The sequence below is a fragment of the Thamnophis sirtalis genome, unplaced genomic scaffold, assembly GCF_051295495.1.
Source record: "Thamnophis sirtalis isolate CommonGarterSnake01/CBP01778 unplaced genomic scaffold, rThaSir2_p1.2 scaffold_11, whole genome shotgun sequence".
NCBI lineage: Eukaryota > Metazoa > Chordata > Lepidosauria > Squamata > Natricidae > Thamnophis > Thamnophis sirtalis.
In genome coordinates, this window is record NW_028261391.1 from 3,065,994 (window position 1) to 3,092,656 (window position 26,663).

General features: G+C 47.6%; 1 protein-coding gene across 2 annotated transcripts in view; it reads left to right on the forward strand.

Annotated features, from left to right (window-relative positions):
- The window catches only part of ARMC9 (armadillo repeat containing 9), a 120,040-nt gene that overhangs the window by 52,330 nt on the left and 41,047 nt on the right, over positions 1-26,663 (forward strand). For both annotated transcript variants that reach the window (XM_087725059.1, XM_087725061.1), the window contains 5 exons: positions 6,470-6,609; positions 8,413-8,489; positions 9,469-9,543; positions 13,401-13,491; positions 14,541-14,599. In XM_087725059.1, the coding sequence (XP_087581185.1) occupies positions 6,470-6,609; positions 8,413-8,489; positions 9,469-9,543; positions 13,401-13,491; positions 14,541-14,599 (442 nt within the window). The remainder of the gene's footprint in view (positions 1-6,469; positions 6,610-8,412; positions 8,490-9,468; positions 9,544-13,400; positions 13,492-14,540; positions 14,600-26,663) is intronic.

Here is a 26,663-nt window from a genome sequence, read left to right on the forward strand (position 1 = left end):
AGACCCCCAAGGGGGAGACTCTCTGCAGCCACACAAGCGTTCATTGCACGTATCCGTCCCAGTTTGAGGACCCCTGATTGAGTGCAATGTAAAAAATGCAATTAATTTTTCTGTGGACCACCACAATCACCAGTTGGTGAACGCTGCTCCAGATTATGGCCAGTTATCTCTCTCTCTCCCCTGTGGGAGTTCCAAAGAGCCAAGGTGGCGCAGTGGTTAAATGCAGCACTGCAGGCTACTTCAGCTGACTGCAGTTCTGCAGTTCGGCTGTTCAAATCTCACCGGCTCAAAGGTTGACTCAGCCTTCCATCCTTCCGAGGTGGGTGAAATGAGGACCCGGATTGTTGTTGGGGGGGCGATATGCTGACTCTGTAAACCACTTAGAGAGGGCTGAAAGCCCTATTAAGCGGTATATAAGTCTAACTGCTAACTGCTAAAGGCCCCAAATAAATTAACAGTTTCCTTAATTGCACGAACTTCCTAAAATCAGATCCTTTATTTGCCGATAAGGTACAACTTCTTCTCTTGAGTGGGTCAAAAGCAATCGCTCTCAGAGAGTGGGGAAAACGTTGGAGTTTGAATTTGCTCCCTCCCCTACTTAGAAACTGAAGCCTGAGACTATATCAGTCCTGGTGAGATTTTAAAAAAGGCTCAATCCCGCTGCTTGCTGGAAAAAAAATTACTGGTGTATTTCTTTGCCCTAAACTGGTTTCTGCTGGGCTTGGCAGCATGGCTTCAATAGCCATGGAAGCCTGGAAGCCGTCCTTTGACATGGGCCTTCCTGCCTGCCACATTCAATGCCGTGGGAAAATGGGAGGGGGGATTATATGGAGTATGGGAGATAAAGGTAAAAGTTCCCCTCGCACATCCGTGCTAGTCGTTCCCGACTCTAGGGGGCAGTGCTCATCTCTGTTTCAAAGCCGAAGAGCCAGCACTGTCCGAAGACGTCTCTATGGTCATGTGGCTGGCATGACTCAACACCGAAGGTGCACGGAACGCTGTTCCCTTCCCACCAAAGGCGGTTGCTATTTTTCTACTTGCATATTTTACGTGCTTTCGAACTGCTAGGTTGGCAGAAGCTGGGACAAGAGAGACCGCCTGCTGCCAATTACCTCCCACAGACCCATTAGATCTCACAGGGTCGGCCTCCTCCGGGTGCCATCTACCAGCCAATGCCACCTGGCTATTACCCGGGGGAGGGCCTTCTCTGTGGCAGTTCCGGCCCTCTGGAATGAACTCCCCGCAGGGATTCGGACCCTCACCTCTCTCCAGGCCTTCCGGAAAGCCGTCAAAACCTGGCTTTGCCGGCAGGCCTGGGGGTGATGAGTTCCCTCCCCTCTCGACATGTATGGTTGTGCGACTGTTGCCTATTTTTATTATTTGTATTTCGTTTTTATGTTCCCCTTTTCCCCCTTTTGAATTGTTTGCTGCCCTGAGTCCTCCCGGAGAAGGGCGGCATACAAATAATACAATACAATACAATACAATACAAGTCACGGGAGCTCACTCTGTTACACGGCGCTAGGGATTCGAACCGCCGAACTCCGACCTTTCTGATCGACTAGCTCGGCGTCTGAGCCATGGAACCACCCTTGTACGGGAGATAGATAGGCATAATAACGTTACTTTCTCAGAGAGTCAAGGACACCTTGCCCTGCATCTTGAGTGGCGTGACAGTTGGGGACGGGGCATTGATTGGGCCATGGGATGGGCATGAGGGTGCTGGGGAAGGGCTTGGACTTTTACTTGAGTGGGGAAATCCTGGGAGCTTTCAGATTCGGCTTTTCCCAGATGTGCCAATATGACATCTCTAATAAAATGGAGCTTTGAGGAAACTCAACCCTCGGGGGTCTTCTTTCGTTGGGGGTGGGGGTCTTACTTGGGACCCCGATACCCATCTGCAGACCTCGTCCCTTGTCTGAAATGGTATAGCAGTGTTTTTCAACCTTGGCAACTTGAAGATGTCCGGACTTCAACTCCCAGAATTCCCCAGCCAGCATTCGCTGGCTGGGGAATTCTGGGAGTTGAAGTCCGGACATCTTCAAGTTGCCAAGGTTGAAAAACACTGTGGTATAGCATCTCCTGAGTGAGCAGGGGGCTGGACTAGAGGACCTCCAAGGTCCCCTCCAGCTCTGTTCTGATTCGGATTCTGATCTCCTCCGTTTGTGGAGTTCAGGGTTGAACTGTGGGGTCCTTGGTGCTGCAGCTCGGCTGTTTTCTTGCAGACATTTCATTTACCCAGTTAGGTAACATCATCAGTGCTACAAGGGAGTGGGGATTGATTGTGGGGAATGGGGGGGGGGGGGAGGACAGTGAGGTCCTTGGTGCTGTTTGAGTTTGGTTGGGGTTTTTAGCAGAGGTTTCATCACCCAACTAGGTAACATCATCAACGCTAAAAGAAAGCGGGGTTATATTGTATATAAACAAAGAGCCAATCCCCCTCCCTTTTAGCATTGATGATGTTACCTCGTTGGGTAATGAAATGTCTGCAAGAAAACCAGAGAGCACTAACAACCCCACAGTCCTTCTTCTCCTCCTCCTCCTCCTCCTCCTCCTCCTCCTCCTCCTCCTCCTCCTCCTCCTCCTCCTCCTCCTCCTTCTCCTCCTCCACACAAGCACCACTTCCTTCTAGCACTGATGATGTTACCAAGTTGGGTCATGAAAGGCCTGCAAGAAAACCACCCACTTCAGGGAGCACCAAGAACCCTACAGTCCCCCTCCCCATCTCCCTCCCCCTCCTCTACGGCATAAACCCCAAACCCTTCCAGCCCTGATGACGTTACCTAGTTGGGCCAGGAAACGTCTGCAGTGAAACCGCCAAGCTCTGAGGGCACCAATGGCTTCCCATTTGCCCAGTCATTGGCTAAAGACTCCAAAGGCTGGAAGCCACCTGGCTTAATTTTGCCAGGCGCTGCCTTCTTTCCTCCACTTGTACAGGTAGTCCTCGACTTATGACCGAAATGTCTGTGGAGTGAGCCCAACATTTCTGTTGCTAAGCGAGACATTTGTTAAAGTGCCCTTTGCCCCATTTTATGACCTTCCTCGCCACCGTTATCTAAGTCAGCGAATCACTTCCGTCGACAAGTTACTCACCCCGTTTTTATGTGAATCTGGCTTCCCTAACTGACTTTGCTGGTCACAAGGTCGCGAAACAGGACAACGTGACCCCGGGACGCTGCCACCGTCATAAATATGAACCCGTCGCCAAGCATCCGAATTTTGATCCCGCGATCGTAAAGGAGGCTGCGAAGTCCATCACTTGGAAAAACGGTTCCAAGTCACGTTTTTCCCCCCCCCCAGTGCTGTCGTAACTTTCGACAGACGCTAAACGAACCGGACTCCCTGTAAATGAAACTCATTCAGCCACACTCAGTGCACATCAGAGACCCTGGGAAGAGTGCTGGGAAGTGCCGGTCGGTGGCAAACTCGTACGAGAGGCCGTGCAAAGAGTTAAAACAGGTGAAATAGCCACCTGAGAACAGAACAGGTGAGCTAAGCAGTATCAGCTGAGCTTAATAATAATAATAGGTTCTGGGCCATAAATGTCTCACTTTTTCTCTCACTTTTTATGGCTTTTATTGTTCCTGGGAAGAAAAGCAAAGACGGTTGCGTAATTATGATCCAATGTTCCTGCCTTGCTCGGTGACACATTAACCGGGCGGCTATCAGATCCTCCGCGTATGAGCTCAGCACAAAAAACACTATCGCTCTTTTCAAGGATTCTGGCTTCCTTCTTCCGCAAAGAACCGTCGTAGGGCCATTTGTCTGAATCGTGCGGCCTAAAGACAGGAGTCCCCAACGACCTGGGTCTGTGGCCCACTCCCGGGCCATGGGTTGTTCAAAACTGGGCCACGGGAGAAATGGGAAAGCAGGCAACGAGCAGAGGGCACTTGCCTTATATATTTATTTATTTGTTTGTTTGTTTGTTAAATTTCTAGGCCGCCCAATCCCGGGGGACTCCGGGCGGCTTAAAAAGAGGAAGAAGAAAAGAAAAATAAAAAGAATAGTTTAAAATTCACAACACGCATTTGTTCTAATCGGGGCTGGACCTTAACACTAAGGTCAACAGCCCCAGGCCTGCTGGAACAGCCAGGTTTTAACAGCTTTCCTGAAGGCCATGAGAGTGGGCAAGGTCCGGACCTCTGGGGGTAGCTGGTTCCACAGGGTCGGAGCAGCCACAGAGAAGGCTCTCCTCTGGGGGGCCCGCCAGGTGACATTGTCCGGCCGACGGCGTCCAAAGGAGGCCCACCCTGTGGGATCTTAGCAGCCGTTGGGAGGTGTGTGGCAGTAGGCGGTCTCGCAGATACGCTGGTCCTGAGCCAGGTAGGGCTTTAAAGGTAATAACCAACACCTTGAATTGTGTCCAGAGACCAATTGGCAGCCTTCGTAGAGCTGAGGTGGCACAGTGGTTAAATGCAGCACTGCAGGCTACTTCAGCTGACTGCAGTTCTGCAGTTCGGCTGTTCAAATCTCACCGGCTCAAGGTTGACTCAGCCTTCCATCCTTCCGAGGTGGGTAAAATGAGGACCCGGATTGTTGTTGGGGGCAATATGCTGACTCTGTAAACCACTTAGAGAGGGCTGAAAGCCCTATGAAGCGGTATATAAGTCTAACTGCTATTGCTATTGCTATTGCTATTCATGTGCAAAGCTCCATTCTGAAACTGTGGCCTAAAAACAGTCCCGAAAATGGCCAAGAATAGCCCAAAAACTGGCATATGTGTGCCAGCCAGCTGGTTTCCGGGTTTCCGGTGCTCAGTGGAACAGAAATTGCCTCCAGAAGTCGTGAATGCACCAACACTGGAAGCTTTTAAGAAGAGATTAGACAATCATCTGAAGTGGTGCAGGGTTTCCTGCCTAGGCAGCGGGTTGGACTAGAAGACCTCCAAGGTCCCTTCCAACCCTGTTATTGCAGGAGCTGGGTATGTCTAAAGAAGGAGCAGGGGGCAACAGGATAGCAGTGTTCCACTATTTGACGGGCGGTGATAAGGAAGGGTGGTGTGGGGTTTCAAAACAACAGAAGACAGGGAATCACTGAAGTTGTTAAGTGAGTCACACGGTCGTTAAGTGGATCTGGCTCCCCCCTCAATGTCCTTGCTTGCCAGAAGGCTGCAAAACGGGGCCACATGACCCCAAGGACACTGCTACCGTCATAAATACGAGTCAGTGGCTGAGCATCTGGATTTGGATAACTTGAGCATGGGGTAATGATCATAAGGGTGAAATACGATCCTTTTGTTTTAGTTTTTTAACTTTGAACCGTCAATAAATGAACTGCTGTGAGTTGAGGATTATCTGTGTACAGAGCCGAGGTGCCACAGTGGTTGGAGTGCAGTTGTGCAGGCTACATCATCTGACTGCTAGCTACAGTTCAAATCTCACCGGCTCAAGGTTGTCTCAGCCTTCCGTCCTTCCGAGGTGGGTCAAATGAGGACCCAGATTGTTGGGGGACAAGAGATGCTGACTCCGTAAACCGCTTAGAGGGGGCTGGAAAAGCTCTGTGAAGCGGCATATAAGTCTAAGGGCTAGTGCTATTAGAGCATTGCACACCAAGACGACTGGACACAATAAGAGTTTTTTTCCCTGAACGCCATTCTCTCTGCTAAACAACTAATTCCCTCACCACTGTCAAACTATTCACTAAGGCTGCATTACTATTCCTATCAGTCTCCACATCGTTCCTATCCCACATCTCCTCCCACTTATGACTGCAGGACTGTCACTTTGTGGCTTGTATCCTTACAATTTATATTGATTGTTTCCTGATTGCTTATTTGTTCCCCGGGACTATCATTAAGTGCTGTACCTTATGATTCTTGGCGAATGTATCTTGTCTTTTTATGTCCACTGAGAGCATCTGCACCAAAGACAAATTCCTTGTGTGTCCATTCACACTTGGCCAATAAAGAATCCTATTCCTATTCTATTCTTCATTCCAATATTTATTCTATTCTATTTCTATTCCTATTCCTATTTCTATTTCTATTCCTGTTTCTGTTCCTGTTCCTGTTCCTTTTTTATTCCTCATTCCAATATTTATTCTGTTCTGTTCCGTTCTGTTCTATTCTATTCTATTCTATTCTACCTGTTCCTTTTCCTTTTCTATTCTTCATTCCAATATTTATTCTATTTTATTCTATTCCTGTTCCTTTTCCTTTTCTATTCTTCATTCCAATAGTTAATCTAGTCTATTCTATTCTACCTGTTCCTTTTCTAGTCTTCATTCCAATATTTATTCTATTCTATCTCTATCCCTATTCTTCATTCCAATATTTATTCTATTATTCTATTCCTGTTCTTGTTCCAATATTTATTCTATTCTATTCTACCTGTTCCTGTACTTTTTCTATTCTTCATTCCAACATTAATTCTATTCTATTCTGTTCTGTTGCTATATTATCTATTATAACGTTATACATTGGAACAGAATTGGAATATTACAATATATTTGCCTTCTTCTGAATTCCCAGGCGGGCTCTGCAGTCGACGATGATTAAGGATGGGCTCATACCATGGTTGGTGGAGGCCCTAAAGGATACGGACTCCATGTCTGATTACACCCTGGCCTACTCCGTCGCTTTGCTCATGAACCTCTGCCTTCGGAGTTCAGGTATTCTGCGCAACTGGGGTGCGGGGTGCGATTGAAGACAGGCCTTGGAGAAAGGATGAAGCATCAACTATACCAGTGATGGCTAACCTTTTTTGGCCGAAAGCACACATGCCCACACCCATAATTCAGTCCCCCCGCACATCCCCCCCGTGCGTACATGCACAACCCTCCCACCCACCCCTGCCCTCCTGAAGCCTGGGGAGGGTGAAAACGGCGTCCCCCGCCCCCTCTGGAGGCCGGAACTTCCGGTAGGCCTGGTATGCCCGTTTTTTGCCCTCTCCAGGCTCCGGAGGCTTTCCTGAAAATGGCCTCCCCCAGCCCTCCGGAAGCCCTTCAAAGGCCGAAAATGAGCTGGCTGGCGCGTGCAGAGTGCTCCTGGGGGCTGGGGAGGGCAGAAATGAGTGAAAAATGGGCTGTTTTTGCTCAATTCCCTCCCCCCCCCCAAGCTCCCAGGAGTACTCTATAAGCCTCCTAAAGGCTATGGAAGTTTGGAAGTTTATTAGCTTCCAAATTACCTCCCACAGACCCGTTAGATCGCACAGGGTCGGCCTCCTCCGGGTTCCGTCTACCAGCCAATGCCATCTGGCTACCACCCGGGGGAGGGCCTTCTCTGTTGCAGCTCCGGCCCTTTGGAACGAACTCCCCGCGGAGATCCGGACCCTCACCTCTCTCCAGGCCTTCCGGAAAGCCGTCAAAACCTGGCTGTGCCGGCAGGCCTGGGGTTGATGAGTTCCCCTCCCCTCTCGACTTGTATGGCTGTATGACTCTTGTGTATTTTAATTACGTGTATTGTGTTTGTATCCACTTTCCCCTTTTGAGTTGTTCGCCGCCCTGAGTCCCTCCCGGAGAAGGGCGGCATACAAATAAATTAAATCTTAAATCTTAAATTAGCATTTGTATGCCGTCCACTCCCAGGGGGACTCTGGGCGGCTTACAGACAACAAGGGAATATAAAAATTAAAAATAGAAATACAGTTATTTAAAATTACACAACATACATAGCACTTAAAATGGGGCTGGATGCTGATCAACAGCCCCAGGCCTGCCGGAACAGCCAGGTCTTCGTAGCTTTACGGAAGGCCGGAAGAGTAGTGAGGGTCCGGATCTCTACGGGGAGATCATTCCATAGGGCCGGGGCAGCAAGAGAGAAGGCCCTCCCCCGGGGGGGTCGCCAACTGACATTGACCCACCGATGGCACCCGGAGATGGCCCAATCTGTGTGATCTTATCGGTCTTTGGGAGGTAAATGGCAGGAGGCGGTCTCTCAGGTAATGCAACGGGCCATTTTTGGGAAGTTTGCAGAGTGCAAAAACCTTTTTTTTTTAATTTGCCTCTTCAAAACCTTGGTGCGTCTTATTCTCTGTTGTGTCTTATACTCTGAAAAATACGGTATTTATTAGGAGCGACATGTCAGCACTACCCAAGTGAAGCCAGCTCTGACCACACGTAATTTACGGCCCAACTATGACCCTGTTTCCCTCCCTCCTCCCATGGTGTATCATAAATCACATTCTCCAACAGTGTACTTTTGGGGGCTGTAGAGATCACGCCCCTCCGGCTGTTGCAGGTATCCTGGGATACAGCCTTGAGAAAGGTAGGCATGGAATGTGCTTCTGATTGTGGCTGCCGTGCTGCTCCGTCAATTCCCCCACCCCTGCCCATGGCAACTCAAGAGCAGGCCAGGGATGCTTTGCGTGTTGACAATGTATTTAATGGCTATTCTATTCATCCTGAGGTCTTGTGGATGGGTGTCTGTTTGGGGTTGACACCTGGCACCTCTGTCTCCTTTTGAACCCTCCGCAGGGAAGAAGATGTGTGTGAAAATTGCAAACGAGATTCTCAAAGTTCTCTCGGATCTCCTTGGCCACGAGAACCACGAGGTACTGCCACAGCGATCATTTCCAAGGGTTGGGTAGAAAGGACCGGTTTTTGGAAAACCAAACTGAGCAGGTCTCACTTATTCCAAATGTCTTGATCTTGGATGTCTTGATTCTGACGGAGAATCTTCAGAGGGTCACATACAATTCTTAAATCTCATTATATCACCTGGATTCTGTGAAGATGATGATGATGATGATGATGCTGTTGCTCTTCTTCTTCTCCTCCTCCTCCTCCCCCTCCTCCTCCCCCTTCTGCTTCTACTACTCCTCTAATAATTCTTCTTCTTCTTCTTCCTTCTTCCTTCTTCCCCTCCTCCTGCTTCTGCTTCTTCTGCTTCTACTCCTCCTCTAATACTTCTCCTCCTCCTCTCCCTTCTCCTTCTACTACTCCTCTAATCATAATTTTTCTTCTTCTTTTCTTCTTCTCCTCCTCCTCCTCCTCCTCCTCACCCTCCTTCTTCTGCTTCTACTACTACACTAATTCTTCTTCACTGCTTCAGCTTCTCCTCCTCTTCCTCCTCCTGCTTCTTCTCCTCCTCCTCCTCCTCACCCTCCTTCTTCTGCTTCTACTACTCCTATAATCATAATTCTTCTTCTTTTCTTCTCCTCCTCCTCCTCCTCCTCCTCACCCTCCTTCTTCTGCTTCTACTACTACACTAATTCTTCTTCACTGCTTCAGCTTCTCCTCCTCTTCCTCCTCCTGCTTCTTCTCCTCCTCCTCCTCCTCACCCTCCTTCTTCTGCTTCTACTACTCCTATAATCATAATTCTTCTTCTTTTCTTCTCCTCCTCCTCCTCCTCCTCACCCTCCTTCTTCTGCTTCTACTACTACACTAATTCTTCTTCTTCTGCTTCAGCTTCTCTTGCTCCTCCACCATCAGTTGTTCTGTAAAGGTTTGAGTCCCCAGACCTGAGGGGGGGGGATAGATGAGGGGCAGATTCCCTTTGAACGGTGGGTAATTTTACCTCCTTTGTTGCAGATTCATCCCTATGTAAATGGAGCCCTTTACAGTATCCTTGCTATTCCATCCATAAGAGATGAAGCTCGAGCCATGGTAAGCAGCCAGTTTGACTCCCTCTTCTTTGTGGCAACCCCTGAGATATTGGAAGACTGCTATGATGTCTCCCCTAGTCCTTCTTTTCATTAAACTAAACCCAGTTCCTGCAACCGTTCTTCGTATGTTTTAGCCTCCAGTCCCCTAATCCTCTTGGTTGCTCTTCTCTGCACTCTTTCTAGAGTCTCCACATCTTTTCTACATCATGGTGACCAAAACTGAATGCAGGATTCCAAGGGTGGCCTTACCAAGGCCTTATAAAGTGGTATTAACCTTTCACATGATCTTGATTCTTGTCAGTGTTAGTGGGAGTGGGCTTGGTAGTTTCTTGATTACACCGTTGTAAATTAATGAAGGAGAGAAGCAACCTGGAATTCAGGAGAAACTTCCGAACAGTGAGGACAATTAGCCAATGGAACAGCTTGCCACCAGAAGTTGTAAGTGCTTCAGCCCTGGAGCTTTTTAAGAAGAAACTAGACAGTCACTTGTCTGAAATGGTGTAGGGTCTCGTGCTTGACCGGGGGGGCTGGACTAGAAGACCTCCAAGGTCCCTTCCAGCTCTATTCTAATTCTTACTTGCTTGTCCAAAATATTTCGCCCAACTGAGCCTTACTTAACAACGTTTTGAACCGTGATCGGATCGTAAGTCAAAGCAAGAGATGGCGCATTTCATTTGTTATTTTGGCCCTGCCTCGTGACGAATGGGGCAGGCGATAAATTTTCCACCTGGCAGAAATGCTGCCAGCTATTTAGGAAAGATAAGTTTCCCCGCTGCTAAATGGCAGACAAAACGGGGGGGAAAAAAGCCGGAATCTGCTCCGATTTTGTACAGAAGCTGATATCTCGTCCCTATGCGTCCAGTTCTCACTTTCTCGGCCATTATGTGGGATCGTTTTCAGCCTGATGGATGATGCCCTCGGCTTTCCTGCGATCCTTATCTCCCCTTGCTTGTTCTCCCAGGCTAATCTCTCAAGGCCCAGGATTTATTCTGGTTTTTTTTTAATGGGAGGCTCAAATGGCCCGTTTTTTTTCCATCGCTGGTCGTTTATATAGGATTTGAAAAGGTTGTTGTTTTGTTTAGAACGCAAGCAGCCTGCGAGAGAAGCCTTTTATATGCCACGAATTTGAAGGCAACCTTTATTTAGAGATTCAGAGGGAAACCTACAAGCCGGAACAAAATTCCTAACAGGAGGATGGTTGGAATATATATATTTTTATGCCAATAATCACAGAGCCATCCATTCTTTCTCTGTCTTTAATTCTGGGAATTGCTCTGTGAACGGTTCACTTAGGGATAGAAGAGAACAGGAATAGCATTTAGACTTATATGCCGCTTCAGAGTGCTTTCCAGCCCCCTCTAAGCGGTTTACGGAGTCAGCCTCTTGCCCCCAACAATCTGGGTCCTCATTTTACCGACCTCGGAAGGACGGAAGGCTGAGTAAACATTGAGCCGGTCAGGATCGAACTGCTGGCAGTGAGCAAACTTAACCCACTGTGCCACCAGGAAGGAAAATGAGAAAGGGAGTTAAGGAAGGAAGGAAGGAAGGAAGGAAGGAAGGAAGGAAGGAAGGAAGGAAGGAAGGAAGGAAGGAAGGAATGAATAGCAATAGCACTTAGACTTATATACCGCTTTACAGTGCTTTACAGCCCCCTCTAAGCAGTTTACAGAGTCAGCCTCTTGCCCCCAACAATCTGGGTCCTAATTTTACCGACCTCGGAAGGATGGAAGGCTGAGTCAACCTTGAGCCAGTCAGGATCGAGCTTCTGGCTGTGGGTAAAATTAGCCTGCAATGCTGCATTGTCAACTACTATACCACCATGGAAGGGAGGGAGGAATAGCAATAGCACTTGGACTTATATATGGCGTCACAGTGCTTTCCAGCCCCCTCTAAGCGGTTTACAGAGTCAGCCTCTTGCCCCCCCAACAATCTGGGTCCTCATTTTACCCACCTCGGAAGGATGGAAGGCTGAATCAACCTGTGTGAGGGAGGGAGGGAATGAGAAAAGGGAGAGAGGGAGGGAGAAAAGGAAGGAAGGAATAGCAATAGCACTTAGTCTTATATACCGCTTCATAGTGCTTTTACAGCCCTCTCTAAGCGGTTTACAGAGTCAGCCTCTTGCCCCCCAACAAATCTGGGTCCTCATTTGACCCATCTCGGAAGGACGGAAGCTGATCAGGATCAAACTCCTGGCAGTGGGCAGAATTAGCCTGCAATGCTGCATTCTAACCAGTACGCCACCAGGGCGGAAGGAAGGAAGGAAGGAAGGAACGAAGGAAGGAAGGAAGGAAGGAAGGAAAGAAAAGGAAAAGAAGGAAGGAAGAGCAATAGCATTTAGACATATCCTTATTCACCGTGCTTTTACAGTCCTTTCTAAGCGGTTTACAGAGGCAGCCTCTTATCCCCCCCACTTCCCCCCAAATAATCTGGGTCCTCAGGGTTGCAATGAGCCTGCCTGCCTGGGCAATTCTAAGAGTTGAAATCCACGCATCTTTAAGTTGTCAAGGTTGAGAAAGGCTGGTCTCATTCTTATTCTTTTTCCCAATCAAAAAGCACAGTAACCTCCTCTGTGTAATCTCCCTTCAGGCCCATTCTTTTACGCCCGGGAAATTGCCACACTGGTCCCAGACTTGAAATACTGGTTGTGATGCTGCGGACGAGACCCCTGTATCCAAGGCTTTCATTCAGTAACAGAATAACAGAGTTGGAAGGGACCTTGGAGGTCTTCTAGTCCAACCCCCTAGCTCACGCAGGAAAAACTTACACCAGTGTTTCTCAACCTTGGCAACTTGAAGATGTCCGGACTTCAACTCCCAGAATTCCCCAGCCAGCATTCGCTGGCTGGGGAATTCTGGGAGTTGAAGTCCGGACATCTTCAAGTTGCCAAGGTTGAGAAACACTGCCTTACACCATTCCAGACAAGGGGCTGTCCAATCTCTTCTTTAAAACCTCCAGTGATGGAGCACCCACAACTTCTGACGGCAAATCGTTCCACTGGTTAATTGTTCTCCCGGTCAGGAAGTTTCTCCTTAATTCCAAGGTTGCTTCTCTCCTTGATTAATCTCCACCCATTGCTTCTTGTCCTGCCCCTCAAGTGCTTTGGAGGACAGGTTGATCCCCCTCTTCTTTGGGGCAGCCCCTCACCTATTACAACATTGCTCTCATGTCTCCCCTAGTCCTTAACAGAATTACAGAGACGGTAGGGACCTCGAAGGTCTTCTAGTCCAACCCCGTACCATTTCAGACAGCTGGCTGTCCAGTCTCTTCTTTAAAAAGCTCCAGATGTTGAAGCAGCCACAACTTCCGGTGGCAAGCCGTTCCACTGATGAATTGTCCCCACTGTGTGGAAATCCCTCCTTAGTTCTAAGTAGCTTCTCTCCCGGATTAGTTTCCACCCATTGCTGCTTCTCCTGCCCTCAGGTGCTTTGGGGAGCAGGTTGATCCCCCTCTTTTCTGGGGCAGCCCCTTAGAATTCACCTTCTGTTTGTTCTGAGCCGAGGTGGCGCAGTGGTTAAATGCAGCACTGCAGGCTACTGCTAGATCAGCAGTTCAGCGGTTCAAATCTCACCGGCTCAGGGTTGACTCAGCCTTCCATCCTTCCGAGGTGGGTAAAATGAGGACCCAGATTGTTGGGGGCAATATGCTGACTCTCTGTAAACCGCTTAGAGAGGGCTGAAAGCCCTATGAAGCGGTATATAAGTCTACTGCTATTGCTATTGCTATATTCTGTAAATAGGACCTCTTCTGCTGGGTGTGGCCCTCTGCCTGCCCCCCCCCCCCCCAAAGCCTATTCTGACCCCCAGGCCGGGTTCATCCCTCGGATCAACTAACACAAGTTTGTTTTGCAAACCCGTGCAGGAAATGGAAGACATTCTCCGATGCTACATCGAGGAAGGAAATGCCGATATGATCCAGCAGATTGAGTTTATTATCAAGCAGCTGCAATCAGGTAAAAAATGGATCTATTTATTCCCCACAGCAAAGAGAAGCAGAGATGGCCAAATGGATTCTTTTAGCCAAAGAAGAGAACGGGTCTTAACTTTGTTTTTATTCTGAAATTTCTTCCGGATTTTGTGCTCGCGATGAAAAGAAAAGAAACTTTGATTTCGTTTTGGTTAGCTAGTTAGGCTTATTGTTATAGAAATGGCTTGTGCATGCGGTTGTGTAAAAGCAAAAAGTTGCGGTTGTTTTTCTGACCTAGGCTTCCCCAAAAAGCACGAAGCAGATTCCTGAGCAAACCCCTTTTATTAAACGAATGTGAATTCCTCTCCTTCACCTTCAGCCAAGGCCTGGCAAACAGTCTTTCAAAGGCGTATTGATGACCACAGACCTTATCTAGCTTGGAAAGCGGCCATGTAAATATTGTCCAGATGAGGTGCTGTGCAAGGAAAGGCTGGGCACAGAGTCTCTGGGATTCATGGACAGATCTTCACACTCCTGAAACGAATGAATGAATTGTTTCCTGCAAAAGCCCACTCCTCTTTTATTTCCTCTGGGAGGTGCAATTCACCGTCCACCTGTGGCTTTACTCCCAGGTCGAACCTGATTTCTGAGCTGTTCTTTTCTTCTGGCAGCTCTGCGCATGCGCCCACTGGGAACAGGCTCCAGCTGTTCTTCTGCCTCACTGACGTCTAGCTCCAAAGGCAGCTTGTTACTGTCAGATGGCCCTGGCCCCCTCTCTGCCTCTGACACAGAGCCCTCGTCTGAGCCTTCCCCAGACTCCAGGACTGGCCCATCTTCCTCCCCAACCTCCTCACTTTCCGACTGTGCTGCCAACTCTGTTGGCTGCTGGTGGGCCACAACAATTGTACAATATAACAAAATTGCTCCCCACCTCCCCCCCCCCCCCGACGATAGCTGATCACACCAGCCATTAAATGGGCTCCATCCCGTTTTGGGTTTCCCAGGCCCACTGACAGAATCAGCGCCTTCCGGAAGAATATTAGAGTGGGGCCCGTTCTTTGGCTGATTAATAAACATTTATATGTTCCCTTACAGAAGAGCCGCCAGACGACAGCGCAGAATCTGACGATGAGGAGAAGGAAGACAATGCTGAAGTGAGTACGGATGCGAAACCCATGGGAATCGAGATAGAATCACGGGATAGACGAGAGTTTCGTGGCCTTCATCATCTCTATCTGTGGGCAGCTAATTTCCCCAATTGGAAACTGGGATTCTTGTAGAAGGTGGATTGATTGATTGATTGATTGATTGATTGATTGATTGATTGATTTGGCTTGTATGCCGCCCTATTACCGGAAGACTCAGGACAACTAACAATCAGAAGGGGAGAGGGTACAAAAATAAAAATAGAAAACAGAAATTTAAAATACAACAGCAGTCATAACCTTGGAGGGGGCTGGATAGTTCAACAGCCCCAGGAAGGCTGGAAGGGTGGTAAGGGTCCAGATCTCAACGGGGAGGTCGTTCCAGAGGGCCGGAGCAGCCACAGAGAAGGCCCTCCCCCGGGGGAGTCGCCAGCCGATTGCTCCAAACCGGGCCGAACTGCTAGTGGAATTTAGGCCCGGGTCGCAGAACTGGCAGCGGCCCAAGCTGGCAACACCCTGAACCAGTTCCCCGGTCTCTTCTGCCGTTGCCGGCATGTTTCTGCGCATGTGCAGAACAATTTTTATTCTGCGCAAAGCGAGCTATACCCTTCTGGGATTCGAACTTGGGCTGCTTGCCTATTAGGCAGTTGTATTAACCTCTAAGCCACACGTTCTCCTCACTTTATCGGCTGAACCAGGGGGGAGATTAAGTGTCTTTTGGCGCGGTGGTTAGAGTGCAGTACTGCAGGCCACTTCTGCTGACTGCCGGCTTCCTGCAATTTGGCGGTTCGAATCTCACCAGGCTCCGCGTTGACTCAACCTTCCGTCCTTTCGAAGTTGGTAAAATGAGGACCCAAATTGTTGGGGGACAAGAGGCTGACTCTGTAAACCGCGTAGGGAGGGCTGTAAAGCCAGCAGTTTTTGATACAGATAGTCCTCAACTTACAATGATTCGTTTCAAAGTTACAATGGTACTGAAACAGTGACTTATGACAGTTTTTCACATTTACATCCCTTGCACCATCTCCAGGGTCAGGCGATCAAAAACCAGAGGCTTGGCAACTGGCGTGTACTTACGACGGTTGCAGCACCCCGGAGTCCCCTTTTGCGACCTTCTGACGAGAAAAATCAGTGGCGAGACCAGATTCACTTAACAGCCATGTTACTAACTTAACAACTGACGTGATTCACTTAGCAACTATGGCAAGAAAGGTCATAAAACGGGGCAAAATTCACTTGACCACTCTCTTGCCTAGCAACGGGAATTTGGGGCTCATTGCGGTCGTAAATCAAGAACTACCTGTACTTCTTAACTAAGGCAGTGTTTCTCAACCTTGGTGACTAAGTTCTGTGGATTTCAACTCCCAGAATCCCCCAGCCAGCTATGCTGGCTGGGGAATTCTGGGAGTTGAAGTCCACAGGACTTAAAGTCGCCATGGTTGAGAAACACTGCACTAAGGGCTTTTTAAGGTTAAAACAAGCAATTGCTACCATTTTAAAATAATATCTTAAGAAGTTTATAGTTTATAGTTTTATTGATTTTGTATGCCGCCCACTCCCGAAGGACTCCGGGCGGCTTACAATAAAACAAGGGAGGGGGATAATAGACAAAACAACATATTAAAATATACAACAGTCACAGTTTCCGAGGAGCTGGATATTTCGAGAGCCCCCCCGGCCTGCTGGAGCAGCCAGGACTTAACGGCTTTGCGGAAGGCCGGGAGGGTAGTAAGGGTCCGGATCTCCACTGGGAGATCGTTCCAGAGGGCTGGAGCTGCAACAGAGAAGGCTCTCCCCCGGGGAGTCGCCAGCCGACATTGGCTGGCAGATGGAATCCGGAGGAGACCTAACCTGTGAGATCTAATCAGTCTATGGGAGGTAATTGGCAGGAGGCGGTCTCTCAGGTACCCAGGTCCGATGCCATGAAGGGCTTTATAGGTAGCGACCAGCACCTTGAAGCGGGTCCGGAGACTAATGGGTAGCCAGTGCAGCTCGCGGAGGATAGGTGTGACGTGGGTGTACCTGGGTGCACCCACGATCGCTCGCACGGCTGCGTTCTGGACCAGCTGGAGTCTTCGAACACTCTTCAAGGGCAGCCCCATGTCGAGCGCGTTACAGTAAAAGAACATGGCCCATCCGAGCCACGTTGTCGTCACGTCGCAGCTTCCGTTCGTTTCCGTTTCTCGTTTCTTTGCATTAATCACAACAATGTTTTTCCAGCCGGGCTGGAATCATGTATTAAATTGGAATTATGTTTTATGAGATTAAGTCACGGTCTTAAAAATCAGGAGCTGCCAAGCTTGCAGATGTCACCGGAAAAAAAATAAAAATCCCAAAAGAACATTTTGGAACAACATCGGCATTGCCTTGTCAGTTAATAAATCATCTAAGATAAACGAGAAGCTTATGTCGTGTCAAAAGAAAATATTGGCTTTTCAGTGTTTACATTAAAGCCACTTCTCTGCAGGTTTTGTCAAAAAGCCGGCAATTTTAATTAGCAAAATGGAACCTGCAAAGCCAGTTTGAACGTTGAGCCTTTGAGTAAACAAAAGTGTTTTGTTATTTGGTCAGTTCATGTTCTATATTTATTCATTTCTGAATTGGTGCTCGAGATGGCTCGGGGGAAAAAAAAGGGATGATACATAATTGATGTGCAAACATTGCGTGGAAAAGCGCATCGCTCCTTAGCTACGAACAGGCCTGAAGACCTAAACCAGTGTTTCTCAACCTTGGCAACTTGAAGATGCCCGGACTTCAACTCCCAGAATTCCCCAGCCAGCAAACGCTGGCTGGGGAATTCTGGGAGTTGAAGTCCGGGCATCTTCAAGTTGCCAAGGTTGAGAAACACTGACTTAGACTATACAGGTATCCTTTGACTTACGACCGCCATTGAGTCCAAAATTTCTGTTGCTAAGGGAGACATTCGCGAAGTGAGCTTCACCTTATTTTTACGACTTTTCTTTGTCAAATTAGTAGCCCGGTTGTTAAGTGAATCTGCCTTCCCCATTGACTTTAATTGTCAGAAGGCCGCAAAAGGGGTATCACACAACCCCGGGGCACTGCAACCGTCGTAATTATTGTTCTGACTGAGGTTTCCCAAGAGCATGACGGAAACTCCTCGTCCTGACAAAAAGCCCTTTTATTAAATGGCTGTGAATTCTGCTCATTCACCTCCAGCAAAGTCTTTCGAGGGAGGATTTATGGTCACAGATCTTATCCGGCTTAGAGACCTGCCATGCCATGATCTGCAGAACTTGGCAAGGAGCCTCAAAGAGTCACGAACCAATGAAGCGAACTAATTGTCTCCTGCAAACTCCACTCCCCTGTCGCTCCTCTTTTTAAAAAAAAATTTTTTTTTTAATTGGTTTTATTACAGAAAAAGCACACAAAAAAAGGAATCATGTTTCATTACATCTTGTAGAAAGCGTATCCATTGGTCATAAATACATTTCATGCGTTCCTGTCGCTCTTCTTTTATTCCCTCTGGGAGGGGCCATTCACCGTCCACCTGTGGCCTTACTCCAAAGTCGACCCCTCTTCTTTAGCTCTTCCCTTCGTCTGTCCACTCTGTGCATGCACACACTGGGAACAGGCTCCAGCTGTTCTTCTGCCTCACTGATGTCTGACTCTGAAGGCAGCTGATAACCGTCAGATGGCTCTGGCCCCCTCTCTGCCTCCGACACAGAGCCCTCATCCGAGCCTTCCCCAGACTCCAGGACTGGCCCATCTTCCTCCCCAACCTCCTCACTCTCCGAATCTGATAGCAATAGCAATAGCAGTTAGACTTATATACCGCTTCCTAGGGCTTTCAGCCCTCTCTAAGCAGTTTACGGAGTCAGCATATTGCCCCCAACAACAATCCGGGTCCTCATTTTACCCACCTCGGAAGGATGGAAGGCTGAGTCAACCCTGAGCCGGTGAGATTTGAACCGCCGAACTGCAGAACTAGCAGTCAGCTGAAGTAGCCTGCAGTGCTGCATTTAACCACTGCGCCACCTCGGCTCTGATGCCAGCTCCGCTGGCCACTGGCGGGCAACAACAAATATGAACCAGTTGCCAGCATCTGAACGTAAATCATGGGGATGTTGCAACAGTCATGGGTGGAGAAACAGTCCCAAGTCACTTTTTCCAGCGCCATTGTAACTTCAAACGGTCACTAAATGAACTGTTGTAAGTCAAGGAGGACCTGTGAAAAATTGCACAGGCCCTGAAGGTAATCTCTGCTACATACAGAGTGTCTCTTGGATGATGGATGGAGCTGGGCTGGGCTGGGCCGGTCTTTCCTTGGGATTAACCTCTTCCTGGGAGACAGGATTTGCAAGTTCCATTAGGAAGGGCAACTCAGGTGATTAAGGGCCTGGAGACAAAAACATCGGAAGAACCGTTGCAGGATGTGGGTTTGGCCAGTCTGGAGAAAAGAAGGACCAGGGGAGGACATGATAACAGTGTTTCAGTATTTGGGGGGCTGCCCCAAAGAAGAGGGGGTCAAATTATTTCCCAAAGCACCAGAAGGCAAAGCCAGAAACAATTGTTGTTAGTTGCAAAACTGAATCCAACCCATCGTGACCCTCCAGGCCTTCCTCTCCTCTGCCATCTCTGGAGTCCATTGAAGCTCACGCCGACTGCTTGGGTGACTCCATCCAGCCCCCTCCTTCTCTGCCGTCCCCTTCTTCTTCTTTTGCCCTCCATCGTTCCCAGCATGAGGCTCTTCTCCAGGGAGTCCTTCCTTCCCATCAGGTGGCCAAAGGATTTGAGTTTCCTCTTCAGGATCTGGCCTTCTAAAGAGCAGCCAGGGTGGATCTCCTCTAGGACTGACCAGTTGGATGGCCTTGCAGTCCAAGGGACTCGCGGGAGATAGATGATAGATAGATAGATAGATAGATAGATAGATAGATAGATAGATAGATAGATAGATAGATAGATAGATAGATAGATAGATAGATAAAGTTGATAGATAGGTAGGCGGTTAGACAGATAGTTTGAAGTTTTAATAGATTTGTATGCTGCCGAAGGATCCGGGGCAGCTTACATAAAAAACAGTTTAAAATCAGTGGAACAGAAGTTGCCTCCAGAAGTTGTGAATGCCCCAACACTGGAAGTCTTTAAGAAGATGTTGGATAACCATTTGTCTGGTATAGGGTTTCCTGCCTAGGCAGGGGGTTGGACTGGAAGACTTCTAAGGTCCCTTCCAACTCTGCTATTGTATTGTATTGTATTGAGTATTAGTACCACTTTACAAAGCTTTAGTAAGACCACACCTGGAATACGGCATCCAGTTTTGGTCACCACATTACAAAACAGATGTTGAGACTTTGGAAAAAGCGCAGAGAAGAGTAACTAAGATGATCAGACATCACAAGAGGGGGGGAAAGCAGGTACAGATAGTCCTCATCTTATAACAGTTCACTTAGTGACTTACAACAAGTTACAGTGTGGTTGTAACTTCAAAACGGTCACTCAGTGAACTGCTGTAAGTCGAGGGCTACCTATATTTCACTTTTAAGTAATACAGGTAGTCCTCAACTTGCAACAGTTCGCCTGACTCATATTTATGACGGTTGCAGCACCCCGGGGCCACGTGATCCTCTATTGCGACCTCCTGTCAACGGGGAAGCCAGATTCACTTAGCAACTGTTTTACTAGCTTAACAATTGTGGGGATTCACTTAACAACGGTGGCCAGAAAGGTAGTAAAATGGAGCAAAATTCAGTTAACACCTGTTTCACTTAGCAATTTGGGGCTCAGTTGTGATCATAAGTCGAGGACTGCCTGTATTGTAAAGGATCAACCTTTAGATCTGCCAACCAGGATTAGCCAGAGGAATTGGGACAACAGAGGAGAGATAATAAGTCACCTCTGCATTCCTTGCCTTAGACACCCAGGTAGTCCTCGACCTACGACCACAATGGAGGTCGTAATTATGGTGGTCAGTCGTGGTCATTAAGCAAGACACCCACACAGTTCCCCCTCACTTAACAACCACAATGCTGGCTCTCCCCATCGTGTGATCGTTAAGTGGGTTGTGGGGTGCTTTGGGGTGGGGGAGGCCGGACTGCAACTCCTTCCCAGCTGACGTGTCCCAGGCCCTCACACACACACATACACAAACACACTCACATCCACAACACACACCAAAGAGGTCAGCCTAGAGGTGGTTTGCCTTTTCAGATAGTTAAAATTATCAGATAGTTGAGCATACAATGATATCTGGCCATATTTTTTTTTTGAACTCGGCCGGATCAAATTCCTGTGAAACTAGTTTGTGCCAAGAATAACCGAAGCATTGATAGGTGAGCCTATTTGGTCACCAATTGTTTTCGGGGGGCATTTCAAGGTGCTGCTTATTGTTTCTTATCTCAAGTACTTCCTGGCACGGAGCCCAGTGATTGGAAGAACGGCCTGGCCAAAATAGTTTCTGCTTGCCCGGCGAGAACAGGCCGAGTCCCCTCCAGGTCTTCCAGCAGGAGCTAAGAAAGAAAGTCTGCCTTTATGGTATAACACACACACACACACACACACCCAGTCTTTGGATATGAGATGGGTGGCAGATGAATTTCAGAGAGAGGGAGGGAGGGGGAGAAACAATATAGATGGATGGATGGACTGATGATGGATAGATAAATAGATGGGTGGGGGAGACATAGGTGATAACAAAAGTGGATGGATGGATGGATAGATAAATAGATGGATAAATGATGGATAGATAAATAGATGGGGGAGAGAGACATAGTAACAATAGTGGATGGATGGATGGATGGATGGATGGATGGATGGATGGATGGATGGAGAGAGAGAGAGAGAGAGAGATGATAGATAGATAATGGATAGATAAATAGATGGGAGGAGAGAGAGACATAGTAACAATAGTGGATGGATGGATGGATGGATGGATGGATGGATGGATGGATGGATGGATGGATGGCTAGATAGATAGATAGATAGATAGATAGATAGATAGATAGATAGATAGATAGATAGATAGATAGATAGATAGATAATGGATAAATAAATAGATGGGGGAGAGAGACATAGGTAGTAACAATAGTGGATGGATGGATGGATGGATGGATGGATGGATGGATGGATGGATAGAGAGATAGGTAGGTAGGTAGGTAGGTAGATAGATAGATAGATAGATAGATAGATAGATAGATAGATAGATAGATAGATAGATAGATAGATAGATAGATAGATAGATAGATAGATAGATAGATAGATGATGGATAGATAAATAGATGGGGAGACATAGGTAATAACAAAAGTAGATGGATGGATGGATGGATAAATAGATAAATAGATGGATAGATAATGGATAGATAAATAGATGGGGGATAGAGAGACATAGGTAGTAACAATAGTAGATGGATGGATATATGGATGGATGGATAGAAAGATAGAGATAGATAGATAGATAGATAGATAGATAGATAGATAGATAGATAGATAGATAGACAGACAGACAGACAGACAGACAGACAGACAGACAGATAGGGGGAAGAGACATAGTAACAATAGTGGATGGATGGATGGATAAATAGATGAGAGGGGGAGAGAGAGAGACATAGGCAGTAACAATAGAAGATGGATAGATAGATTGATATTGATTAGATAGATGATGGATGAGAGAGAGAGAGAAAATGGATATAAATAGACAGAGGAGAGATGGATGGATGGACGGATGGAGAGATGCTGATAGTCACAGAGAAAGAGGGAAAGGGCTTGTTCTCCAGAGGGCCAGAGGGCAGGAGAAGAAATCACAGGTGGAAGCTTGTTAAGGACAAACCCAGCCTAGAAGTAAGGAGAAATGTTCTGATGGTGAGAACAGTTAATCAATGGAACATGGAGAGTCCCTTCCAGCCCTCGGAGTCTCCCTTCCATGGCCCAGGCCATTGCAAGTGAGCCAGGATCTCCTCCTCCTCTTCCCTCTCTCAATGCACCACGGGCTGAGTTGGGCCTCCCGGGTTCAACCACCACAACCGCCCCGCAGAGACCCTTCATTTCCTGCAGAAAGACAGAGGCTTCTCGGCAGCTGACGGTTTTTATTCCGGTCCATTCACAGTTTGAAAGGCCATTGGGCTTCTCTGCTGCTTCCCCGCAGGAAACATCCGTCGCAGCCCTTGGCTGGGGCAGTTGGGCCTTCCAATAACAGCATGCAGGCAGTCCTCGACTTACAACCATTTGCTTACAACGGCAGTGGGGAAAAAAAGGGACTCGGGATGGCTTTTGCACACTTAGCATCCCCATGGGGACATGAATTATATTCGGATGCTTGGCAGTTTACTGACTCACACTTATGACGGTCACGGCGTCATGTCCACGTTGGTCATGTGATCTCCTCCCAGAAGCCTCCTGACAAGCAAAGTCAATAGGGAATTAGCCCGATTCGCTTAACAACCGTGCGACTCATTTCAGAACTGCGGCTATCCGCGTAGCAAATGCGGCAAGGAAAGTCGTAAAACGGGTCAAAACTCACTGAATACATTTCCCAACGTAAACGTGGGGCTGAGAGTAAAAAGAGAAGGATTGAGCTGGGAGTAAAAAAACGGTAGGATATTAGTAAGTAGAGCCTCCACGATTAGGTGCACTCAAACCACTAAATAGCACTTTAAAAGGTCGTTAAAAGCATTGCTACTTTGTCCAGTTTAGGGACGGAGGGAAGGATGGGACTTAACAGAATAACAGAGTTGGAAGGGGCCTTCGAGGTCTTCTAGTCCAACCCGCTGCACAGGCAGGAGGCCCACTACCATTCCAGACCAATGGCTGTCCAATCTAGTTTTTAAAAGTTCCAGTGATGGCACCCCCGGAACTTCTGGAGGCAAGTTGTTCCATCACTTGCTTGTTTCTGCCAGGAAATTTCTCCTTAGTTCTAGTTGTGTTGATTAATCTATTAATCAGAATAAAGGTGGAAGGGACCTTGGAGGTCTTCTAGTCTAGCCCCCTGCTCAAGCAGGAGACCTTATACTATTGCAGACAAATGGTTATCCAACATCTTCTTAAAGACTCCCAGTGTTGGGGCATCCACAACTTCTGGAGGCAACTTCTGTTCCACTGATTAATTCTTCTGACTGCCAGGAAATTTCTCCTCAGTTCTAAGTTGCTTCTCTCCTGGATTAGTTTCCACCCATTGCTTCTTGTTCTGCCCTCAGGTGCCTTGGAGAATAGCTTGACTGCCTCTTCTTTGGGGCAGCCCCTCAAATAGAATAGAATAGAAGAACAGAGTTGGAAGGGACCTAGGAGGTCCTCTAGTCCAACCCCCTGCCTAGGCAGGAAACCCTCTACCGTTCCAGACAAATGGCTCTCCAACATCTTCTTAAAGACTTCCAGTGTTGGGGCATTCACAACTTCTGGAGGCAACTTCTGTTCCACTGATTCATTGTTCTCACTGTCAGGAAATTCCTCCTCAGTTCTAAGTGGCTTCTCTCCTTGATTAGTTTCCACCCATTGCTTCTTGTTCTACCCTCAGGTGCCTTGGAGAATAGTTTGACTCCCTCTTCTTTGTGGCAACCCCTGAGATATTGGAAGGCTGCTATCATGTCTCCCCTGGTCCTTCTTTGCATTAAACTAGACATGCCCAGTTCCTGCAACCGTTCTTCATATGTTTTAGTCTCCAGTCCCTTAATCCTCTTTCTTGCTCTTCTCTGCACTCTTTAGAATAGAATAGAATAGAATAGAATAGAATAGAATAGAATAGAATAACAGAGTTGGAAGGGACCTTGGAGGTCTTCTAGTCCAAACCCCTTCCTAGACAGGAAATCCTACACCACTTCAGACAAATGGCTATCCAACATCTTCTTAAAGACTTCCATTGTTGGGGCATTTATAACTTCTGGAGGCAACTTCTGTTCCACTGGTTCATTGTCCTCCCTGTCGGGAAATTCCTGCTTATTTCTAGGTTGCTTCTCTCCTTGATTAGTTTCCACCCATTGCTTCTTGTCCTGCCCTGAGATGCCTTGGAGAATAGCTTGACTCCCTCTTCTTTGTGGCAACCCCTGAGATATTGGAAGACTCCTATCATGTCTCCCCTGGTCCTTCTTTCTATTAAACTAGACACACCCAGTTCCTGCAACCGTTCTTCATATGTTTTGGCCCCCAGTCCCCTAATCCTCTTTGTTGCTCTTCTCTGCACTTGCTAAAGAGAAACTGGAAACAAGGCAGGATAGGAATTCAACCAAATGTCCTTCTGACATTTCTGCCTCTAATGGTTCCCTGGGGCTAATACTTGCATTGCAAAACTGATCTGCAGGCCATTCTAAAAAGAGCTACAGGTCAATGGGATGAATCCCTTGCAGATACGTGTGTGTCCCTGTGTTTTCTCCTTCAAACCATTATTTATTGACGCACCTGGTGAGTTGAAAAACACAGAAGGAATGCGAGAAAGGTGAAAGTTGCAAAGCTGCTCTTGGGCAATCGAAGGGCAGGCTGCATTGTTGGAGTTTGGGGCCGCCAGAGTGACAGGAAAGAGGAGCATCCTGAAACCATCAGCCTCTTCCCCTCCCCTCCCTCCCCCTCATGTGAATTTCTCCCTGGGGCACAAAGTGGTTTATGTGCCTCCCGACCCGAATCCAAAGCGAGGGAGAGAAAGGGCTGCTGTCCCAAAAAATATTTGGCTTTTAAAGAGTGTTGGAAACCCCCAAACCATCTGCTCTTAAAGTTAGGGGTGCAGCTATACAGCTGATGCCTCCTTGACAGGTGTCACATTATCTCTTCCTTTCTCTCCCTTCCTCTTTCTTTCTTTCTTTCTTTCTTTCTTCCTACTTTATTTCTCCCTTTCTTTCTCCTCCTTTCCTTTCCTTCTTTCCTCCCCTCCCTTCCTTTTTCTTTCTTTCTTTTTTATTTATTTATTTATTTCTCACCCTTCCTCTCTGCTTTCTTTCTTTCTCTTTCTTTCTCTTCCTTCCTTCTTTCCTCCCTCCCTCCCTTTTTCTTTCTTTCTTTCTCTTTCTTTCTCTTCCTTCATTCTTTCCTTCCTTTCTTTTTTCTTCCTTTCTTTTTCTTCCTTCCTTTTTATTTCTTTATTTCTCTTCCTTCTTTCCTCCCTCCCTTTCTTTTTCTTTCTTCCTTCCTTTTTTCTTTCTTTCTTTTCCTCCCTCTTTCTTTCCTTCCTCCCTTCTTTTTCTTCCTTTCCTTTTTATTTCTTCCTTCTTTCCTTCCTCCCTCCCTCGAATGCTGGCTGGGGAATTCTGGGAGTTGAAGTCCAGACATCTTCAAGTTCCCAAGGTTGAGAAACACTGGTGAAAGGGATGGGCAACTATGGCCCCTTTGTGGACTTCGACTCCCAGAGTTCCTAAAGCGGCCATGCTGGCTCAGGAATTCTGGGAATTGAAGTCCACGAGTCATTAAAAGGGCCACCGTCCCCCCCAGCCCTGATTTAAAAGGACACCGTTTTGAACCTGGCTTGCGTGCGCATTCCTTCGGCTAGTTTCTGTTCTCCGCATCTGGCTTTTCTTATGTCCACAGTGCTCAATTTAATACGTTAACGCCTATTAAATTTTGAACAGCATCTGTCAATCCTTCCTTTTCTTGAAATTATGAGAGTGAATTCCCGGCCTGCTAATGGCGCAAGAATCTTATGTGCTATAAAGCAGACGGATTGTTTCCTGTTGGCATCTCTCGTGATTCAGTGCGTAGTAGTTATGTGGCTGAACTCCTCACCCTGTCTTAACCGACACCCTGAGCAATTATTGCGAGGACCATTAATGGGAGGAGGAAATCCGTGTGTGCTTAAGATGCTTTCCGCTCTTTTGAGAGACGCTCCCAAGTTCATGCTGAGAACCACTTTGATGTACAGGTGGTCCTCGACTTACGACCACAACGGAGCCCCACGTTTCTGTTGCCAAGTTGAGACATTTGCTAAGTGACTTTGGCCCCGTTTTACGACCTTTCTTGCCATGGCTGTTAAGCGAATCGCTGCAGTGGTTAAGTTAGACAATATGGTTATTAAGTGAATCAGGCTTCCTCCGTTGTGACTTTGCTTGTCGGATGGTCACGAAACATCTTCCCATAACCCCGGGAGTCTGCCACCGTCATAAATATGAGTCGGTTGCCTCTGAAATTTGACCGTGTGACCATGGGG